Source organism: Cynoglossus semilaevis, chromosome 17, assembly GCF_000523025.1.
Source record: "Cynoglossus semilaevis isolate Cse_v1.0 chromosome 17, Cse_v1.0, whole genome shotgun sequence".
Lineage (NCBI taxonomy): Eukaryota > Metazoa > Chordata > Actinopteri > Pleuronectiformes > Cynoglossidae > Cynoglossus > Cynoglossus semilaevis.
The window spans coordinates 7988659-8009340 of record NC_024323.1 but is presented as its reverse complement, the minus strand read 5'-3'; the positions used below and the strand labels follow the sequence as shown (position 1 = coordinate 8009340).

General features: G+C 39.8%; 6 protein-coding genes across 8 annotated transcripts in view; 4 read left to right on the top strand and 2 right to left on the bottom strand.

Annotated features, from left to right (window-relative positions):
* Nucleotides 1-27: 27 nt before the first annotated feature.
* On the bottom strand, nucleotides 28-2359 carry whr1 (winged helix repair factor 1). The gene is made up of 7 exons (XM_008329822.3): nucleotides 2213-2359; nucleotides 1801-1896; nucleotides 1548-1690; nucleotides 1228-1466; nucleotides 845-942; nucleotides 579-726; nucleotides 28-373 (listed from the first exon to the last, which is right to left on the bottom strand). The coding sequence occupies exons 2-7, from the start codon at nucleotides 1892-1894 to the stop codon at nucleotides 328-330; spliced, it is 768 nt and encodes a 255-aa protein (XP_008328044.1). The 5' UTR covers nucleotides 1895-1896; nucleotides 2213-2359; the 3' UTR covers nucleotides 28-327.
* Nucleotides 2360-2408: 49 nt separating this feature from the next.
* Nucleotides 2409-5680, top strand: dxo (decapping exoribonuclease). The gene is made up of 7 exons (XM_008329824.3): nucleotides 2409-2619; nucleotides 2889-3352; nucleotides 3483-3709; nucleotides 3980-4199; nucleotides 4295-4430; nucleotides 5039-5133; nucleotides 5219-5680. Exons 2-7 carry the CDS (start codon nucleotides 2895-2897, stop codon nucleotides 5349-5351), a joined length of 1269 nt encoding a protein of 422 aa, XP_008328046.1. The 5' UTR covers nucleotides 2409-2619; nucleotides 2889-2894; the 3' UTR covers nucleotides 5352-5680.
* A 302-nt stretch (nucleotides 5681-5982) lies between these two features.
* On the bottom strand, nucleotides 5983-10159 carry slc25a17l (solute carrier family 25 member 17-like). The gene is made up of 9 exons (XM_008329823.3): nucleotides 9883-10159; nucleotides 9289-9349; nucleotides 8889-8955; nucleotides 8583-8734; nucleotides 8362-8478; nucleotides 8095-8240; nucleotides 7611-7706; nucleotides 7390-7472; nucleotides 5983-7288 (listed from the first exon to the last, which is right to left on the bottom strand). Exons 1-9 carry the CDS (start codon nucleotides 9955-9957, stop codon nucleotides 7144-7146), a joined length of 942 nt encoding a protein of 313 aa, XP_008328045.1. The 5' UTR covers nucleotides 9958-10159; the 3' UTR covers nucleotides 5983-7143.
* A 628-nt stretch (nucleotides 10160-10787) lies between these two features.
* Nucleotides 10788-13058, top strand: anks4b (ankyrin repeat and sterile alpha motif domain containing 4B). Its single transcript, XM_008329825.3, has 2 exons — nucleotides 10788-11044; nucleotides 11900-13058. The coding sequence occupies exons 1-2, from the start codon at nucleotides 10884-10886 to the stop codon at nucleotides 13023-13025; spliced, it is 1287 nt and encodes a 428-aa protein (XP_008328047.1). The 5' UTR covers nucleotides 10788-10883; the 3' UTR covers nucleotides 13026-13058.
* Nucleotides 13059-13164: 106 nt separating this feature from the next.
* LOC103393026 (kelch-like protein 20) lies at nucleotides 13165-18796 on the top strand. 3 transcript variants are annotated; one of them, XM_008329828.3, is made up of 12 exons: nucleotides 13165-13248; nucleotides 14098-14408; nucleotides 14793-14927; nucleotides 15029-15220; nucleotides 15320-15463; nucleotides 15799-15985; nucleotides 16357-16503; nucleotides 16631-16759; nucleotides 16950-17126; nucleotides 17209-17355; nucleotides 17479-17644; nucleotides 17939-18796. In XM_008329828.3, the coding sequence occupies exons 2-12, from the start codon at nucleotides 14118-14120 to the stop codon at nucleotides 18090-18092; spliced, it is 1869 nt and encodes a 622-aa protein (XP_008328050.1). In that variant the 5' UTR covers nucleotides 13165-13248; nucleotides 14098-14117; the 3' UTR covers nucleotides 18093-18796. The 3 variants fall into 3 exon arrangements, with proteins under 3 accessions (XP_008328050.1, XP_008328048.1, XP_008328049.1); XM_008329826.3 differs by lacking the exon at nucleotides 13165-13248 and adding an exon at nucleotides 13609-13757; XM_008329827.3 differs by lacking the exon at nucleotides 13165-13248 and adding an exon at nucleotides 13704-13858.
* A 433-nt stretch (nucleotides 18797-19229) lies between these two features.
* uqcrc2a (ubiquinol-cytochrome c reductase core protein 2a) overlaps nucleotides 19230-20682 on the top strand; it is a 4778-nt gene continuing 3325 nt past the window's right edge. The window contains exons 1-6 of the mRNA XM_017040230.2: nucleotides 19230-19331; nucleotides 19822-19902; nucleotides 20009-20158; nucleotides 20257-20321; nucleotides 20413-20469; nucleotides 20582-20678. Coding sequence (XP_016895719.1) covers nucleotides 19299-19331; nucleotides 19822-19902; nucleotides 20009-20158; nucleotides 20257-20321; nucleotides 20413-20469; nucleotides 20582-20678 — 483 coding nt within the window. The 5' untranslated portion in view covers nucleotides 19230-19298. The remainder of the gene's footprint in view (nucleotides 19332-19821; nucleotides 19903-20008; nucleotides 20159-20256; nucleotides 20322-20412; nucleotides 20470-20581; nucleotides 20679-20682) is intronic.

Sequence of the window (20682 nt, the reverse complement as noted above, 5' to 3'; positions counted from 1 at the left end):
CATGTGGTTCCATGATGTCACAAAAACCCAGTTGAAACACAGCATTTAATGACAGGCACATATTTATAAATAACATTTCATGGAAAAAATATTTGTTGTAAGTCAAGCTGTGTCAACAAGTTGACTGACAATACATAAACCTATAAGGTTTTTATACACATAATTTGGCAAACAAAATATAAAGGTCTTTTTTAACATTAAATTCATTTCAGTCTTTATCCAAACATTTCTTCAGCCATATTGATCTTCTAAAACCCAGTGTCTTTAGTTCATCACAAACTGACCGTTGAAATCTGTCCCACCTCAACTGTTTCTCATCTCAGTTTCTCAGGAGTCGACAAATCTCAACAATGTTCCTGAAGTTGTTGATATGCTTTAGAGAAAAACAAAGATAGTGATTCAATTAAAATTTTAAATATTTGATTTGTAACACTGAGGTTTCTTTTTGAAGGTCCCAGTAAATCTAAGGTAATAACAGAAGACTGCTGAACTACTATCAGAGAGCAGCTGAACAAACAACCTGTTCTTTTGATACAAGGACTAACTGCGGACACAAAATTATTATTAAAAAAATGTACCTTTTCACCAAATCTGCACCCACAATGTCATGAATATGATATTTCATGTGAAATTTGACTTGTGACGTCGTCCTTCGTCCTTCCAGCTCGGCTTGCAGGACCTCGCCGTATTTGGACTTTTTCACCATGCCGAGCACAGCTTTACGACCTAAAAAAGAAAAGCAGAAGGGTGTTTAAAAACAAGCCATTAGGAAGGAATTGTCAAATTATTGTTGTTGCAGTGATATGAATACATGAAAACATTACTGACATTACCTGATGCTCACCTTGTATGAAATATTTGGTGAATTTGCCAGAGTTAGGAATGGACAGCCACCAGCTGCCTGCATCCCTCACAGTCAGGACCCCTGACTTTACCAGCTGCCTGGGAGGTCAAGGAGTAGGACATGTGCTCAGGAATATTAAAGCCCTTTTAATCCTGATAACAGCATTTACCTTTCCAGTTCATAATAATTAAATAAACACTTATTTATCTTTAGCAAGTGCAAAGGCGTTGATATGTTAACACTTTTTAAACATAATTGACTGATTGAAAATTTAACCCAGACACAATGGTTGCCATTTAAAAGGTTGGTGTTTAAGATTTTGTAGTTAATATACCTAGTTATATGTAGAAATTAGAGAATAGTACACAAGGGATTATACTTACGTTATCTCTGAGTCTGTGAAGAGGAACTCTCTGAGCATTTTGTCTTTACTGAAGCTAAGATCAATACAGGAAGATGTCAGCAACTTCTCCAGAAATTTTTCGACTGTCGCCCGAGTCACTTTGCCCTCTTCTCCTGCCAGCACTTTGGCCTTGTAGTCGGAAGCAAAAGTCAGCCCAAAGGCTTCTGTATCAAACCCGAGCTGGAACATCAACAGCTCTGCTTTTTCTCGCAGTTTGTTCTGTGTAACACAGCAGTGTTAATGGCACTAATGTGCCTTTTTTCTGCACTGATAGGCAAGGTGACTCAAGGACCTACTCACCACCTCCTTGTCGACTAGTGTCTTATCGTTGTGTAAACTGTAGAGTTGATGCTTAAGTACAATTTTTGGCAAGGCATCATTGAAAATCTTCCTGGGAAACAGTGTCATGATGTACTCCAGTGTGGATTTGATATCAGTTGGTTCTTTCAAACAAATAGATAGAACGGAATAAATACATTTATTATAGATTATTATTACAAAATTATTTTAAATTCGTTCATTAAACGAGGTAAATAATCTCCGTTCCGCTTACCATCTCTAACCCTGGCGGTTCCAAACTTCTCTGAGCCAATTCTTCTTTTCTTCACTTTGAATGTGTCTGAAATCAGCCCCCGTTTTCTGTTCATATCTGGAGGATGACATGGTGGCGACAACATCAACCGAATAATCAATCATATGCTCCCTAAATATACATTGATAGACATTTTAACTTATATAATTAACATAACGTTATTGTTTGTTTACAGGAGCAACGTCTGTTTACAATTCCTTAGTAAAACACCAGCATCAAAATTGTTTAAAGAGTTAAACTCTGAAATTTAAAAGTTTTGACAAACAAGCTGTAAAATTCTGGTTATCTAAGCTAGCACAGCTAAAGGCTAACAAAAACAATCAATATGTTTTAGTGAGCACAAACACAGAGGCACAATGATTACAATTCTTACTTGGTGTCCAATGGAGTCGATTTTATGGGATTTAATTCATAATTTTACCCTCGTTCATCAACAAACGACGAACAATAGTGTTTCCTCTACTGGTTTAAATCGAACTGAGTCAGACAACTCAGCTGTTTTCCGTGTCACACTGGTTACCGTTGACTCCATCTAGCGGTGTGGGGGAGGTGGTGCGACTATAAATACATTTCCAGTCTGGTGTTAGCATAGTTAGCTTCCTGACGAAGGCGAAACTGTAGTTGTTTTTATAACACATTTATGATCGACATCTATCATAAACAGACATTTTCTTCGCGTCATACCAGTACTATGATCACCTATCGTTTTATCTATTTCTGATCATGTTACAGTGTAACTGTAGCTGCTTCTAGCTGCAACTGCTGTTTTTGCTGACAACGGTAGGAACTCGTTTATTTCATTTTAACACAAATTCTAGTTATGACTTGATAAGATATAACTTATTTCAATTTTAACCGCAATAAATGCATATTTGTATCATTTTACAAACAATAACAACCCCCCTATTTTGCTGAAAGAACATTGATTTTATAGCATTATTAGTATAAACATTTTTAAATATATTTTATTGGTTTAAGGAAAAATAAATAATCCCACAATGTGTCAGTGTTTTGTTTTGTTTTTTTGCCCAATGTAAATTTCCTATTAGGTCATAATGGACCACCATCAATCCCATAATCCCAGTTCCAGCAATCACCAGCACCAGTCAGCACACAAGAGAGAAAGAAATGACAACTGGAGAAGTTCTTCTGTGAAGAAACTCTCAAAACCAAACCACTACCAGAATCCATCAGAATCTGCTGCTAGACAAATTCCTGTGACATCTCATACTTTGAGTACCAGACGGGAACATTTTGAAAAAGACTTTCCCTTGTACAAACAGCCTGTTGAAATTGGATGCTTTTCCCTGGACTCTGAGCGGAGATTCTACAATGACAACAGACAGATGAGGTACTATGTGGAACCTGACAGAAATCCAAACTTTGACCTGCGGGATGGATACAGAGACCGCTACAGAAAGAGAGACGATGGTGTGAAAGAGAAGCTGGATCACATGCTGCACTGGATTTTAGCCAATAGATTGAAGCTTCAGCCAAGTGCGCCCTCAACACGGTACTTGATTCACATACAGTGAATTTATTTCTTCCTGTTTTTTATCATCTAGTTTTTGAATCTAGCAACTGTTAATGTCATCCATCTTTGTGCCTGTTGAACTGTTTTCATCGACCTCTGTACGTTGTAGTCTTTTACACGCTGACTTTGTCACATGGCGAGGTCACCTGACAAAACTGCTGACCACTCCCTATGAGACACGAGAAGGTTGGCTGCTGGCCGTCACCAGGTTCAGAGGCACCTTTTACATCAGTGAGGTGGAAACAGAAGCTGCTCGCAGAGAACAGGAAAACCGCACTGAGAGGCACGAGGAGATGATGTACTGGGGCTACAAGTTTGAACAGTACACCTGCACAGGTAATCCCACAGTGAAATTATGCTTTTTTAATACTGGATATTTCATGATCCCTGTAGGTGTTATCCACTACTGCAGCATCTATCACATTTTCTAATCCGAGGAGAAACTTTAGGTTACGTCTCCTGCCCAGCGACTCATCAACATGTAAACTATTGGAGCAAACTCCAGATGTTCTGGTTAATAATTTGGCAGGTGCTGTAAAACGTTTTACTGACAAGAAATAAGAAAAGTGAAATAAGTTGAATTCTCACCTTTATCGCCCCCTGTAGATGACACCCACAGTCTACCTGACCCCAGTGGAGTGGTCAACACCAACGAGGCCTTCTGCACAGTGGTGCAGACTCGATTGGCAGACCACAAACTGCTGTTTTCTGGTGAGGTGGACTGTCGAGATAAAGATCCTGACGCTCCACCTCCACCCAGCTGCTATGTGGAGCTGAAGACCTCTGCTGAGATCTGCACGCCCAAACAGCGCAGCAACTTCCACAGGTGACTGACGGCACAGTAACATATCCCATCATTCCATTTGAAGTCATGTAGAGAGAGTTTTGTATGTTTATGTTTGGGATTTGTCTTATCTTTAGGTTCAAACTGCTGAAGTGGTGGGCACAGAGCTTTCTTCCCGGGGTCCCACGGGTGGTGGCAGGATTTCGGGATGAGGAAGGTGTTGTCGTTTCTGTGGAGACTTTCCACGTGTCAAAGATCTCCTCTCTCATCAGGGTGTGGTACATTTCTGTGAAATTATTTTCATCCTACCTGTGTCACAGAAACAAGTATGTTTGCTCTAATCTAGGGTGTGATTGCACAGTTGTAGTCCTGGGCTTTTGTCATTAAAGATAATGTTGCTGTACTCGCAAGAATTGAACAAAGGCACTCTCCAACAGCTCTGATTCTCTTTTTTAGTTTTCACAGCCATCAGCTCCCACCTAGTGGACGAGTATTTAATTGCTGTGCCTGTCACACATTGACAATCAAAGAAACAATATTTGCAAAATATATAAATAATATCTTTAGACCAAATAAGTGAAATAGGGTTATTTTCCGTGGCACACCTAATACTCACGCACAGCACACTAGTGTGCCATGGCACAGTGGTTGGGAATCACTGTTTTACATTAGAAACGACTGAAAACCACACAGCAACATGCAATATTTGCAGAGGGGAAATTCAGAGAGGTGTAACCGTCTCTTCATACAATACCACTGACCAAATTAAACATAAAAAGCACCCCAACAAAGAAGCACTATATATGACAAAGGATGACGCTGGTGTCATTCTTTATTTGACATTGTTGTATGTCATTTTAAAATCTGTCCTTGGTCGACAGAATGAACACAACTGCTGGAAGCCGACTGTCTGCATGAACTTTTGCTGCGACTTTCTGACGTTTGTGAAACACGTGGCTGTTGAAGACGATCCTGAGTGAGTGACGAAAACTCATTTTTGTGAATCATTTGGGTTTTTTGTCTTTTATTACTCTTTAACATGTCACTGTGCTCCCCTGCAGTGTGGTGTATCTGTTCTCCTGGGATCCTCGCAGAGATGTGACCTACTCCATTCACAGAAACTCCCACTATTCATTCCTTCGTCACTGGTACATCAAGGAGATGACCAGTGAGGGAGACCCGGACCACCACTGATCGATGAAATCCCTGCTGCTCTGACGTAATATTTCCTGCATTAGAGAATTTCTTATCAACATTTTAGCATTTGGTTACACTGATGAAATATTTGAAAAACAACTCCATGCATAGGACGAGTAGTTTCATAAGCTTTTATATTTTCAGGTTATTAATATTTACTATCACTTATTAAACTCACAAACAGTCATAAGTTGGTTTTAAACTATATTACAACACTTCTTTAAAAACTTCAAGCAAGTTAACTAAATGCAGCATCAGTGTCCTGAAAACTGTAGAACTCTATGGAAAAGTTTGTATTTTTTAAATAAATGTTTCTTTTCTTGGTATTTAAACATCATTTCCTGTCTATTTCCAACCACCCATTTTCAAATATAGCCCTGGTCTCAGAAATCTTACACCAACAGTTTTTTTTAAATATTATATAAAACATACTTTCATAAGCTGGTCCCACTCATCCCCTTCCTTTTTTACAGCTGCACATCTGTGCCTTTGAGACTCATTACTGCCATCTACCTGGTCTGGTCTTTGCTTTACAAAAACATCTGAACCCTCTGCAAAGAGAGGGAAAATACAGACAGATTTTAATAAATTACTGTTTATTTCTGGGCTTCCTTTTCTAATTTTTTATCTTTTCAAACACTTTCAGTAAAACACAGCAACTGTCAATCAATCACACTCAATGTACTGAGTACATTGACAAGTCCAGACTGCCCTTAGTACAAACACCTGGTTAAACAATGGAGAAAAACAGTTTACACAGACCCCGACAAACACTACAACATAACAGAATCAACAGTCAATGGGGAATGCAATGCATCATGGTCCGTGTAGGTCATCAACAGTCTTCATGTCAGTTGTTCAGTTCAACTGTTTTAATTCCATTAAAAGGCACATACTGCATAGGCGGAATGTCCAGGAAATTTAAGTAGGACAGCTAATGTTTTGAATTAGCTTCCCAAAACTTGGCTTTTTTTAACTTGTGACATTTTGAAAAAGTTTGACATTTTGGGGGAAAATGCATCACAGCTCACTCGAAGCTATGTGTACAACCCAGGCTCAGGGTGTCTATATGCCAATGAGTCTCTGGACATAACACGTGCCAGCGTTGTGTTCATGGGAATGAAAGAAGTACTGTGAATACAAAAACTATACAATTGTTAGAGTGTACTGCTGAGTGGAATGTAGTACAGTAGGATGTGGCTATAAAAGGGTTAAAAAACTGCCTTCGAGGGTTTAGGTTCCACATTTTTGTTTTATCATAAATGCTATCGTGCTAAGCAGGTGAGCGGCTACTGGAACAAACAGTATGTGAAAGAAGAGGTCCTTGTTTTGCAGGCTATAGCAGCAACTGAATCTCCAGAAAATGAGGTATCTGCTTGTTTGGAAACTATTCTCTATGAATACGACTTCACTCGATTCAACTTGACTGGCCTTGACAAGGCACTGGCTCTAATGCATTACTTCCAGAGGTATTTCATTAAGACAACTGTGCAATAGACTGCGTTAAAACAACATACTGACCCTCTGATACAAATTACAGATTTACTATTTACTAGTATTAAAGCATTTTCACAATAAAAGTATATATGTGGTGAAATAAGTCTTTTAAGTGACTTTTCCCTAAATGTCAAACTTTTTTTCTTTACACAAACTTGCCAACTTTATTTTACAGGCCAGTGTGGGAATCCTCGGTGTCAAAAGGCATCTGTGTGCTACATCTGCTGCGTCGGCATATCCTACTTATGAACACGTGTTAACAGTGCATTTTAGTAAAGCAGGGGTGTCGCGGCTACTTCAGCTTCTTATTCAAACCCATGACTTTAAACGTGGCTGACGTAATCTTCTCGTACACCACGAACATGAGGGCAGCCGTCAGCACCGTCTGCAGCAGCTTTGCCTCCAGACCTTTGTACAGACCCAGGAAACCGTACTTCCTGTAAGACAAACAGTATAAGTTTGTTTCCACGATCGTCGACTGTATTTTTCTCGGTGTCTGTCACTGATGTCAGGTGGTGTAATTTGAGGATTCACTCACTTGATTCTGTCCATGAACAGGGAGACAACCTTTAGGATGCTTCCGCTCAAACCACCCTTACCATCATCCTTGTACTGACCAAACTAAAAAGACAACATGAGCATTAAAACTAGATTGAGTAAAATGAGACAGTCAAGTTCCTTTTTTAACCCCAGATCAACACATTTGTGATTCATTGAAAATGTCAACAAAGCGTTGATCTTGACTATAAAACTATTTACCCTCAGGATGGCCTGAACTGTCTGTAGAGGATATGTCGCTGTTGTAGCAACGGCCTTGGCAACTGCCCCAATGAGGAAGATCTCTGCTGATGAAATCTGAAGCGAGAGAGAAATATTTTTTATTTCCGTCATGCCCACGTTTCTTTTTGGCAAAATCCTCTCAGTGCTGTTATCAAGTATCAAACATTAACTCTAAAACAGCAGTCGTCCAACACTACTGCACTTTAAAAAATGTAAGGAGATCAGAATGAGGGTCAGGGTTCATGACACCTTGAAAAATAAAGATAACAAAACATGGGCAACATGCAAAAAACCCATTGACTATCTGCCAAATACTGGATGTCATTCATTACAAACTAATCCAAGGAAATATTTAAATACAAATTAGAACATAAAATATGTCTTGAAACTTTACTCATTAGGGAAAATAGAGAATAATTAGAATGAACACAAATTATTCTGAATTTAAAACTCTTCTGCTCACTCTTCTCCCTCTGTGGCCCATCTTCCTCTTCATGGCTTCATAGGACATGAACTGTACAGCAGGGTTGAGGATGAGGAGGAGTGAAGGCAGAGTTCCACTCCACAGAGATCCCACTCCTTCACTGGCTATGATCTGAGAGAAAGCATCTGAAAGAGAGAGAAAGACACACACACACACACACACACAGACACACACAGACACCGTTGACTTGACAGTCACAGATATACAGTAAACACTATGTAGTGCAAGTGAGTATTCTTCACATACCAAATATGCCCTTGTAGTGGGTCTGGTGAAGATCTTCATTTCTGAACTTCACCCCCTGCAGCTTCAGTCGAGTGTTGACCACCCACATGGGAGTGGTCAGGATCACATTCACCACTCCTGAGAACCAAAACAGCTTGTTTGTTAACTGTCACTGGACATAAATAACTCTTGCATCATTATTAGAACACGGTGTGAGTCTACAGGACAGGACTTGTATTTACCTGCTGCCATCCCCATTAGGAGGTCTTTGCCAGGTCTGGACCATCCTGGACCAGGCAACAGCCTCTTCAGTGAGTTGAAGGTGTAGAAGTAGACAAAGTTGGAGCAGCAGAGGCTGGAGATGACTGGAAACCAGCCTCTGTACAGGGACTCACTGGAAGCATTAGAATATATGATATATTATAATATATTATATTAAAATTAGATTAGGTTTATTCTGCATGGACACAAAGAGAAAGTGATTGATCAATGATAACAATGGTTTCATGTTGATTTACAGATGTGTCTGAATGTGTTTACAAACTCACAGGCCTTCTTCTTGTACGATCTCTGCCAAAATGGCTGGCGTGGACTTTGACTTTCTCTTCTCATCCACTAAAAAAAATGAAATTATTTCTGACATGAGTTAATGCATGAAAACAATCTGTGTGTTATCAACAGTAGAAAATAACTAGTGTGGCTTTTAGGGATTTTTGCACCATCATTTAAAAAAAAATAAGATATGACACAACCAGAGATCTGTTATTTGGTCACTACTTTCTATTCCTTCGATAGCCCCAACACCATATGGAAACGCACACCTTCAACCATTTAAACTATAGGTACAGTATACTGACCACCATGTTATGATGAAGCTCAACCCTTCACACAAATCGGTTCAGAGTAGTGGCTATCAGCTCACCTCTGTACCAGATTGATAAGACTCACCCTGCAGTCGGATTTTGGCCGTTTCCAAAGGAAAGAAGACGCTCATCGCTGTCACGCTGCCCTAAACACACGACCAAAAAAAAGAAACAAAGTGGCATCAATAAGTGTTATTTGTTTTTACAATGTACTATTACACACATACTTTAATTACTCAATTAACTAGTTAATTAAAAAAAGTAAGCTGCAGTATATTATCCTGATTAATCAATATGTAAATATTAATAAAATTAATAAATATGTAGTAAATAGTTTATTACCTGCTGTAAAGTTATAAAAGTAAATAAACTCTCATCAGTGCAAATGGAAGTGCAGTCTGATTGCTCAATGAAGCTATAATTCATTTTTCAGTGACTGTTTAGAGAAATTAAACATGTTTGATTTCATAACCTAACTGACCAAATACTATTTTTGCACCTTTCGCACATTTGTGTCATTACAGTTGCAGAATAGCAAATACATGCACGCCGTTCACATAAAGTAATAATGTAATAATATGGAAACAGAAACAGTAAACATGTGAAGCTTGGGAAAAAAATGTAACTTCCTATTTTTAACTAAAACAGACCCGACGAAATTGTTAAACAGTCAGCTCACCATTGCTCCTGCCACAGCGTGAACCAGTGTTTCGTAAGAAAGCAGGCCGTCAGCCAAAGCACCGTTCCCGGACATCTCTGCTCTGTCAGTCGGTCACAGCCTCAAACCAAAGATCTCAAAGGAAAAACACCGTATGGACAGCACACGCCGTTAGCACACCTGAAGTCAGTGTATACACCTCCAGTATGTGTATGAAACTTCACGAGCAACAACTGCTCTCATTCATTTAGTGGAGAGAAGAGAGAATGCAGGCACTTTTCCTGCCTCTGCTTCTGGTCTTCCATCTGTAGGGTGCCCCTACTGGTTTGGAGGAGGAAAAACAAAAAAGCCGCTGTCAAGTGAAACGATGGATAGAAAAAAGTCCTGTCAAAATGTGTTTTACAAAGTGTCGTTTAACAGGACAGTATGCCATGTGTGAGGATAATATATTTCAGAACCTCTGCCTGTCTTAAATAACAATTTAACTTCAATAGTTGAAAAATGTTCTTAAATGCTCTGTGTACTCTGGAAATTGAGTCAAATTCCCTGGTTGGTGAGTACAAATAAATGAAAGTTAATTCCTATCCCACGATCTATACAATTGTGTAACTACAGTCAAAGCAGTAAGCAACTACCTTTACTTTGAAATCTCAGCCATCTGAACTACTAAGAGGTTAGGGGCAGAAATTATTACTTTACAAAACATAAAATAATTTCTCAACTACTGACTGCACAGTAAAACGTGTTATGCTATTTGCTACACAACAAATCTACAGTAGTAAAAGTAAAACATACATATATTTTTATACTAAACACATGTGTGAATGTGCTCCTTTCTTATAGTCATTGCCTGACTGCAGCTGCCAACAATGAATTGGACTTTGCCTTAGTTTTATGGCTTCGAGCTGTTAAACTGCTGACGCCCAGTGACCGTTTTGTTTGCTCAGGTCTGCTGTAGTGACTCTGAGCCCTTCTTTTCAGGAGTGGACGTCCCTGGACACACTTGGCACTTCAAGTCAGAGATGTCTAGGTATCACAAAGCAGCCACTGATGGCTACCTGGAGCTGCTAAAGGAGGCCACCAGGAGGGACCTCAACATTGCTGATGAAGATGGGATGACTCCCACCATACTGGCTGCTTTTCATGGACACGTGGATGCGCTCCAGCTCATATGCAGCAGAGGGTAAGCATTATATTGTCAAACCTGTGTCTAGGTTTGACAATATAAGTCTAAACAAGAATTGTGTTTAATAGTTTTCACAAAAGACTGACACTTTTTGCTCTTGTATTATAACGACAACAATCTTTTTTCGCTCTAATGAACAGAAACTACATTCCTTGTTTCAACTGGTGTTGCGCCAGTCGAGCCAAATGTTAACTCAACCATGTCATGAAATAAAAGAGCTTTTAATCCAAGTTCACACCACATTATTACATCCTGATAAAATACTAAAACATACAGTTATAATAGACAATCATATATGTAGAAAATAGTCACTGAGCAATATTTATGTTAGTGTTTTGGTCCGCTGTTAACTTGACCTATGAATTTACTGTAAGGTTTTTTCACTGGTACAGCGATCACAGCTTTTATGGCTATGACAATGACGCATCTAGGAGGACTTTCAAACTTAATAGTTTACTATTTATCGCAACGCCCTTTTAGTATAGTTCCATATTTAATCGTGATAAACGATATATTCGTTACAGTAATGTCCTTCAAAGATTCACAGGAAGTGGTGGCAGCTTGTTTTAGCATAAAAGTTGAAAAGCCCAAACTGTGCCCCCGATGCTGTCTGTCTGTCTGGAGCTAAAATAAATAGCCATTATTCATTGGAAACGCTGGTACAATGTTATTGTAATACTATATATAATATGAAAGTATAGCATCTAAGTAGTCTATTTCTTATTTTTCATTATTTAAAAGAATTGATGTTTTTCATTGGCTATTAAAAATGAATATGTTTTTATTTGAAACAACATTTGATACATTTAGAACCAAAAACAGTGATTTTGTTTTTGTGTGTGTGTCTAACAGAGGAGACCCTGACAAGTGTGATATCTGGGGAAACACGCCATTGCACCATGCTGCAGCTAATGGCCACATGCACATCTTGAGCTTCCTGGTCAATTTTGGTGCCAACATTTTTGCCCTGGACAATGATTTTCACACTGCAATGGACGTCGCTGCCTCTCGTGATCGTATGGACTGTGTACGCTTCCTAGACTCTGCTGTGTCAGAGCAAACAAACAAAAATCCAAAGAAAGTTGCCATTCTAAAGAAGGAGGCCGAAAAGGAGGCAGAGAAACATATTAAACTCTGTGAGAAGGTAAATAAGAAACACCAGAGCAAGATGGAAAAGAGGCAGTATGGAGCAGGCCACACTGGGTCCATGTCTGAGGCCAGCATGGCTTCATCATTTTCAAACGGCGGTACCATCTCAAATGTTAATGAAAATGTCACAGAACTTCTTAAGGTAAAATCTGGCTCTGTGAGATCGGGGGTCTTCGGTACACTCCAGAAAAAGTTTGGGAAGAAAGATAAAGGCACACTGCAGAGGTCAGGAGGGGATGGAAATGTTATTTTCCTCAAGCAAGAGAACAAAGCCAATGAGAAGCCAGAGTTTGTTGAAGTTTTTAATGAGCAGGATGAGAACACTTATGAAGAACAAACAGAAGAGTTCGACAATGATGGAGAAGAATTGGGTGGAGTCAAACAATCCATCTTCAACCGGCCTGGTCTTGGAGGTCTGATTTTCATGAAGAAGATGGGAATGGACTCAGATGATGTCACCACAGGAAACAATGAAAATCTTGGCTTTCTTATTCAGAACCAGTCTTTAGAAGCGGAGGAAGATGCTAATGATTACGATGACACAAATGATGCTGGTGTGCCATGGAATCAGGAAGATCTTGGTTTAGATGATGATGAAGAGGAAGAATCCTCACCTTTAGATGTTTTCTTGTCTGCCATTTCCCTGTCTGAGTTTGGCCTTGCATTTAATAAAGAGCACCTTGACCTGGAGGCTTTGATGCTTTGCTCTGATGACGATCTGAAAAGCATTCGCATTCAGCTTGGCCCCAGGAAGAAGATTCTGGAAGCTGTTCTTCATAGAAAGAACACTCTTAAATGTCCTGGGACAATAAAGGACAGCTGCCTCTGATCCAGTGAAACATAAATATTCATTGTCAGTTAATCTTTGTACATTAATCTTCTTTAATGTTGTGTGAAGAGAGAAATTCCATTCGTTTTGAATATACCAGATTACTAGCCAAGTGTTTTGAAAAATTAAACATTTATTTATCACTGACTGTTCACTGCTTTGTTTGTATTATCCATTTAATCTAATCTGCACCATGGTCGAACATCAGACTGATGTTTTTGAGGTTTGTAGTTTGTTTGTTAAAAGTATTACAGTTGAAACTATATCTTTATTGAAAAAAATCTGTATTTTAATTAGTGATACAAATACATATTCTTGAACACAAATATTGTTTCTGCGCATTACTAAATTGATATATATTTTAGTTTTGGATGATTATTTAGTACTTTTGTAAAGTTGAATAAATAATGATAATTAAATGTCTCCAGTCCCAACGTTTTTAAGTCAAAATACATTGTGTGCGTGTCTGCTGGCATTCATTTCATACATTTGCTTGTCAATGAAAGAATTATAGGCTGTGTATAAATATTACAGTGATTTATGTGATACATGTGGTACGATATGTATTTGTTTACTTATTTTGGGATTGTAGTTGAATAGATTTTCGACAAAACCGGAAGTGTATGCGGTGAAATATTTCATCTGAGCACTGGTGGTGGGCGGGTTTTCCGGTGTTTTCCTGCTCTTATAGTCGTGTCTTCCTGGTGTAGAAGTCACGATTATGTCAAACAGGTAAAGTATGTTTGTGTTGACAGAAGCCGCAGAGAGTTTAACACCACTGCATGGAGGACCGCATGTTTCATGTCAACTATTTAGACTGAACCGAGAAAAAGGTTTTTTTGCCGCCGTTACTGTTCATCTTCGCTAAGCCTCATTAGTGAGCTAATAGAAAATCGCATATTATCTCTTTGCCCCATTGCCTCTTCTGCTATTTTAACAGTTTTCCTTCTTAATTTTGGGTCGGGGAGGGGTTGTTCACCAGAATAATAATTACGACCACTCGTCCAGATCGCAGTGATGTTTGAAATACCGGCGGCAAAAGTGTTCTGAATCTCTGTGCTTTCACTCGCAGGTTGATACCGAGAGAGATACATGGCTGAAATAATTGCCATTAACGTCAGTTTGCCATCTCTCTTCGCGATGAACGCCACTTTCCCGGTGCCAGCGGACACCGGCGGTGTTGCTCCTGCAGCCTCCTTTTCTGCAGCCTCCCTCGGCAGCGAGGACTACCTGTTTGTGGAGAGCAGACACCCCAGCACTGTCCTGCAGGGCCTCAACAGCCTGCGGCTCAACAACGCCTTCTGTGACGTGACGTTGTGTTGCGGAGGACAGGAGTTTCCCTGTCATCGCATCGTGCTGGCCTCCTTCAGCTCCTACTTCCAGGTGAAATGAACACAGGACTATGACTCAAGTGTCAATGTAGCAAAGTGTCAAAGTCTAGATGTGGGATCATGTTAGATGAGCCAAAAGCCAGGTTGTCCCGATAGTTTGCTTTTATTACATTTAAGAGTAGGAATATTTTAAAAATGAAGTACTGCACTAATATAAAAAATGAAACAAAATATGAAACTTTTGTAAACTATGAAACTGGAAAGCAGGACAAACAAAATTATCAAACACAGTATTGTCAAATAAGTGGCATCATAAATGTGAATATGAGGCATTCAAGTCTTTTTTTTTATTGAGTCCAAATCAAAATTTGAACAATTGTGCAGCCTTTGTTGTAAGATAAAAAGTGAAACAGCTGTGAACGTTGTGTCCCCACAGGCCATGTTTTCCACTGATTTGATCGAGTCCAAACAGGAGCGAGTTGCCATCAATGGAGTTGAACCTCAGATGATTGGCATGCTGGTGAGCTATGCCTACACATCCGAGGTTTACATCTCCAAAGCTAATGTTCAGGTAAAGCTACCAAACAACCCCCCTGTCCCGCTCACCCCATCATTCCCACTTGTTTTTCCTTCCCTCTTCTTCCAGTCCTGAACACAGTCTCTTTGTTGCAGGCTCTCCTGGCAGCGGCCAACTTGCTGGACGTGATGGCTGTCAGAGAGGCCTGCTGTCGCTTCATGGAGGGGCAGATGGATGAGATGAACTGTGTGGGGATTCACTGCTTCGCTGAGGCCCACTCTTGTAAGGTGCTGGAGAAACGCAGCATGGACTACATCCTGGAGCACTTCAGCAGTGTTTATCAGCAGGTGAGAGGAACACGCAGACATGTATTAGCAGATCTGCAACATCTTGTCACACACAATTAATTAATTAAGCTGCTTCTTCATCTTTTCGTTCCACCCCAGGAGGAGTTTCTGTCTCTGTGTGTGGACAAACTGACTGAAATCATCGGCAGCGACCATCTCAACGTGCCTGAAGAGGAGATGGTCTTTGAGGCCGCTGTGCTGTGGTTGAATAAATGCCCTTCTCGAAAGCAGAGCTTTGAAAAGGTCAGATTGTTTTTTGTTTATTTAGATGTTTTTATTATTATTAATAATAATAATTATAATTTATAAATTATATTTATTATTTGTTACATGGACACTGCTGTCATTATTTGTATTTGTTATTAAATAATTAATAAAATCACTCTACAACTGTACCGTTTGCATTTTTTTTCTCCCCTCTGTTGTCTCCCACATTTCCTGTTTTCTTTCTTTGCCAGGGGTGATGGCTACCAAAGCTACACATAAATTTGACTTGACCTGACAATGGAGGAACTGGGTTACTGATGTAAAGAGGAGCTAACAGAAAGAAGCTAACTCCTTTCCGCTCTTTCCCATAGGTCCTTGAGCACATCCGCCTGCCTCTAATCAGCCCTTACTACCTCCACGATGTGATCGAGTCTCTAGACGTGGTGAAGGAGAACCAAGCCTGTCAGAGGCTCATCTCTGAGGCCAAGGACTACCTGCTGCTGAAGGACCGTAGAGGAGAACTGTTCTGTCCCAGAGCCAGACCTCGCAGGTCCACAGGTAAAGGTTTCACACACGTGTTTTTTTCCCCATGCTTCATTATTGGCCAGCCTCACACCTGATGTTAACATGAGGGAGGAAACAGAGGAAGAAGATTATGGTGTACTTTTTAGCATGAGGTATGAGGCAGTTCTCTTCATGTTCCTTCGATGTGTTCTGTAAAATTACTTCTTTTTTTTAAATATTAAAAATAGTGTGTTTTTAATTCCACAATTATTATTTTTTACTTTGACATTGTAGTATGAATGGGAGTTATGAAAGCTTGTGAAACCACGATCTCTGTACAAGGCTCTATGGTTAAGAATCACTGCTATTGGAATCATGACTTGGGTAAACCATTTCTCTTCTCTTTCATGTTGCTATGGCAACAGGAACAGCTGAAGTGATTGTGACAGTCGGGGGGGAGGATGACAAGGTGGTGTTGCGCAGTGTGGAGAGCTTTGATCCTGTGACAAATCACTGGAAGAATCTGGCGTGTCTGCCCTTCGCTGTCAGCAAACATGGGCTGGTCGTGTCAGGTGAGGAGGCTACACGGCTGTGTTTCAAACTGTTCCTCTTCTCTGATTGGATATTTGTCTCCGATGTAGTGTGAATTCTGTTGTTAATGTCCATCCACCCCACCCTCTTTTCCTCATGCCTCCATAGACTCTACTCTGTATCTGGCTGGAGGGGAGTTTCCCGATGGCTCAGCCAGCAGGGAGATGTGGCGGTATGACCCCTGCTTCGACTCCTGGATGGAGATGGCACCGATGAATGTGGCTCGTTCTGAGTTAGGTTAGTGTCTCTCACCTGCTGGTCCAAAGCCTAATAATACTAAACTTTAAGCTTACAGATATTTACTGACAACTTATACACATACAAGTCCAAATACTAGTACAGATAAAAAAAAATATTTTTTTTACCTTTATTTACATAGGGAGTATCAGAGAGTTCATTCTCTCTCTCTCTCTCTCTCTCTGTTTAGGCCTTGTGATGCTGGATGGCTTTGTGTATGCAGTTGGAGGCTGGGAGGGTCGATCTCGCCTGGACTCGGTGGAGTGCTATAACCCTCACACCAATTCCTGGCAGTTTACAGAATCGGTGAAAATGGCGGTCACCAGTCCTGCTGTGGTGGCACTGGATGGACAGCTATATGTAACTGGTATGAAATGTGTTCTATTCTATCAGGAAGTACTGTTGGAATTGTTTTAAATACACCATTGCCTTCTTCTTTGTCCTGGTAGGTGGCGCAGTTCTAGAGGACGGCGATGGCACAGACTTAGCCCAGGTTTACAGCCCTAAAACCACAGTGTGGACAGATATAACCCCGATGCAGATTGCACGCTCTGGGTCAGCAGCCTGTACGCTGAAAGGAAAAATATATGTTATAGGTATGATCTTCCTGCAAATTGTTTTTTCAGTCTTTAACATTTTACAGATTCAGTTCCCAGGACTCTACAAAGATGTGATTTTTTTTTTTTGGTTGTTGTTCATTCTGAAATCCCTCCTAACAGGTGGATGGCACGCTTCAACAGAGAACACAGATAAGGTGGAGTGTTACAATCCCAATACCAACCAGTGGACCATGTGCGCCCCTATGAAAGAACGACGGTATCGGCCTGGCGCTGCCGTCGTGGACGGAAAAATATATGTTCTTGGAGGAGAAGAAGGCTGGGACAGGTGAGTCCTTCAGAAGTGTAATAAGAATAATGTGAATTATAATTCACGAATAATCCACAATTATTCATAATAATCACAAATATTTAGTAATAATAATCCACAATTATTTATAATAATCACAAATATTTAGTAATAATCATGGGTAATCCTGATTATTGAGGAGTTACCCTGCCATTAATTCAATTAATAATGTTAATAGTTGACAGTTTGTTTGTTTTTTCCCTTTTTTTTAATCAGTCTGCTTGGCAGAGTCGTAATAGAATATATATTTAAAGCTGATCACTTAACACACAGATATCACGACACCATTGAGAGGTACTGTGATGAGACGGACACGTGGGAGATTGTTGGGGAGATGCCCACCAGTCGTAGCTGGCTCAGCTGTGTGTCACTGCAGCTTAGGAAGGACATCTTCATGAGCTGTCCAGGAACGCCAAATGACAATTGAGGGGAGACGCCATGAAGGACCTTTCCTGGTTATTAATTGCACCCTCTTCAGAGATCGTGCACAACAGAGCTCTGAGCTGCCAAGTCAGAAGACTGGGAAGTTGTTCTCAGATATAGCACAGAGCTGTTGGAGCTGTTACTGGTGGCCTAGCAGTGTCTTTGAATTAGTGCAGACTTGTTAAAGGAGTCTCACTCACTTAATTTCCTCTGTTGGTGCAGAGAAAAAAGGAAAAAGTGATGTTTACACACATGATTTCATGTTACTACGTTAAACCACTTGGTCTGTAATCTGAATTCATTTCCTGTTTGATGTGAACATGGTCAAGATGTGGTTATGTCTGAGCAGCGCTAATCTGTGAAGGTGTATCTGGCCAACATAGTGTATTTTTGTATCATTGTTGTTTGATGTATTTATTGGGGTGTTATAAGCTGTGAGAATTTTTTTTTTTTTCAAAAAAACACAAGTATATCATTATTTCTTTATTTCAAAAGCTGCTGTGTGGGCCAAAGAACTGAAAAGACATTTAAAAAATTACCAGTGAAAAATCTATTTGTGTCATGTTTTTGTAATTCAGAGTCAAGAGTTTTAAATGACTGTCTTTATTACGTGTAACTTGTTGAGTATATTTTTGTAATGTAGTGTGCCTCACGCATTCAATTGGATTTAAATTGACTTAGATTCTAATAAAGATATTATTAAATTGGTTTTTGTGTGTCTGTGCATGTGTGAGAATGTAGAACAAGACTACAGAAAGTAGCTCTGTGAATGTGTAGAATTTTACTGCAGATATCCCTTGGTATAAATTAATTCTTTACCCCACTAAAAAGTGTACATTAACTGAAACTTTAAATTCAAATATTTAATGGCGACTTCGTCTGTGGTGAAGATTATGGTAAATAGAACAAATTGATGTTTTGAAAGAGTTGAATGAACAACAGTGTACTCTTGATTAGTTGTTTCTTGATATTTGCTTAAATGTTTTTTATATAATTTTGAATAAATTGAAATTAATATATATTTCTTCATTCGGAAAAAGTAAATAGTAAAAAAGTAATCTAATAAGTAAGTTTTTACTATAAATAATAGTAAAAGTAATCTTTACGGACTATTCTCGTCGTTTGTTGTGCGCAAAGGGTTGTGGGTAGTCCCAGTCGTAACTGTCGTCATCAACAGCAGTTGAAGCAGAAGGAAAGAGGGTTGACAGGCATGAGAGGATTTCGCTCTCTGAACGCAGTTCCTGTGAGTCCTGGGTTTTCTCGCTTTCCAGCGACACGGACATGAGTTTACATTTTATTAGTTTTAGACATTTATTTATATTTCGGCCAGTTCGCAGTTTTACAGTTAAGTCACTGTAACACGGCAACAAAACAGAAACTGAAGTGTGAGTGTTTTCCATGTAAACACACCATTGAACAATCGTTTATTATGGGTCGACCAGTCTCATATTGAACCTCCCCTTTTAGCCAGAATGTGTATATTACATTAACCCCCTCAGTTTGATTAATAAAACCGTGGTATTTGTCTGATACTTTATTGCGATATTGCAATACATGTCAAGTAGGCGTGACTTGTGTTGGCACGGGTCATTTCAGGACGTGTTATTTTTGGACTGAGAGGCACTACATACTGTGTATGTGTGATAATTAAAAGACAACCGCGTTTAATGTTCTACCACAAAAGCTGTGTGGTAAGATGTGTTTTGGAAAATTGGAAAAATGTCTTACTACAGAAACGGTGCTATGCGGCAGCCAGGAGTGTCGAAGCCCTGAAATTCTCCACAACAGCCTCTCCAGCTCCTCAAGATGTCCAAGTGAGTGTATAAAAAACAGTGTAATGTAAAAAAAAAAAGACCCTCCAAATGTCACGTTAATGGAATGACAATAATTCTCCAACAACTGTTTCTTTTGGTGTGCCAGGTGTCCAAACTCACAAATGGACTGGTGATAGCATCTCTGGAGAACCACTCACCGCTGTGCAATGTGGGTCTGTTTGTGAAAGCAGGAAGCCGCTATGAGACAGCAGAGAACCTTGGTGTCTCACATGTTTTGCGTTTGGCAGCCAACCTGGTAACTTTTATGAAAAGTTATTTCTGGAACGCCCTTCAACATTTACATTCTATAGCCAAGAGAAGTTTTACTTCAATATGTAGAGTTTATTTTCTTAGACAAATAAAAATGCATCTGGCTTGAAGATATGCCGCAGTCTGGAAGCACTGGGCGGCAGCCTGAGGTCAGTGAGAGAACCTGGACATTAACAGTCCCTGTAGCAATAAATAAAACAGACACAATTTTAACCACACATTTACTAACTGTGTTTGCAGTGTGACGTCTTCACGTGAGACCATGGTCTACACTGCCACCTGTCTGAGAGATCACCTGTACCTATTTGTCCCTTCTCAGCTAAATTTCTTGTTCTCTTGACAAAATTACATTTCAAAGTTTGTCTGATTCCAGATGACTTTCTCACCACGCTTGTATTTTTGTGTGCAGAGAATTATTCTTGGAGACTTTGGTCAATGTGACTACAGCCCAGGAGTTTCGCCCGTGGGAGGTGAGCGAACTCACGTCCAGGGTGAAGATCGACAGGGCTA

Bases quoted from the DNA above. Each gene is read 5' to 3' on its own strand.
- whr1 (XM_008329822.3), bottom strand. From the start codon at position 1,894: ATGAACAGAAAACGGGGGCTGATTTCAGACACATTCAAAGTGAAGAAA. The intron at 943-1,227 runs GTAAGTATAATC...TTGACCTCCCAG, and splicing joins TTCACAGACTCAGAGATAAC to GCAGCTGGTAAAGTCAGGGG. The intron at 727-844 runs GTGAGCATCAGG...TTTCTTTTTTAG, and splicing joins CACCAAATATTTCATACAAG to GTCGTAAAGCTGTGCTCGGC.
- dxo (XM_008329824.3), top strand. From the start codon at position 2,895: ATGGACCACCATCAATCCCATAATCCCAGTTCCAGCAATCACCAGCAC. The intron at 4,431-5,038 runs GTGTGGTACATT...CTTGGTCGACAG, and splicing joins AGATCTCCTCTCTCATCAGG to AATGAACACAACTGCTGGAA. The intron at 5,134-5,218 runs GTGAGTGACGAA...GCTCCCCTGCAG, and splicing joins GCTGTTGAAGACGATCCTGA to TGTGGTGTATCTGTTCTCCT.
- slc25a17l (XM_008329823.3), bottom strand. From the start codon at position 9,957: ATGTCCGGGAACGGTGCTTTGGCTGACGGCCTGCTTTCTTACGAAACA. The intron at 9,350-9,882 runs GTGAGCTGACTG...TCGTGTGTTTAG, and splicing joins ACGCTGTGGCAGGAGCAATG to GGCAGCGTGACAGCGATGAG. The intron at 8,735-8,888 runs GTGAGTTTGTAA...TAATGCTTCCAG, and splicing joins ATCGTACAAGAAGAAGGCCT to TGAGTCCCTGTACAGAGGCT.
- anks4b (XM_008329825.3), top strand. From the start codon at position 10,884: ATGTCTAGGTATCACAAAGCAGCCACTGATGGCTACCTGGAGCTGCTA. The intron at 11,045-11,899 runs GTAAGCATTATA...TGTGTCTAACAG, and splicing joins CAGCTCATATGCAGCAGAGG to AGGAGACCCTGACAAGTGTG.
- LOC103393026 (XM_008329828.3), top strand. From the start codon at position 14,118: ATGGCTGAAATAATTGCCATTAACGTCAGTTTGCCATCTCTCTTCGCG. The intron at 14,409-14,792 runs GTGAAATGAACA...GTGTCCCCACAG, and splicing joins CCTTCAGCTCCTACTTCCAG to GCCATGTTTTCCACTGATTT. The intron at 16,504-16,630 runs GTGAGGAGGCTA...ATGCCTCCATAG, and splicing joins ACATGGGCTGGTCGTGTCAG to ACTCTACTCTGTATCTGGCT.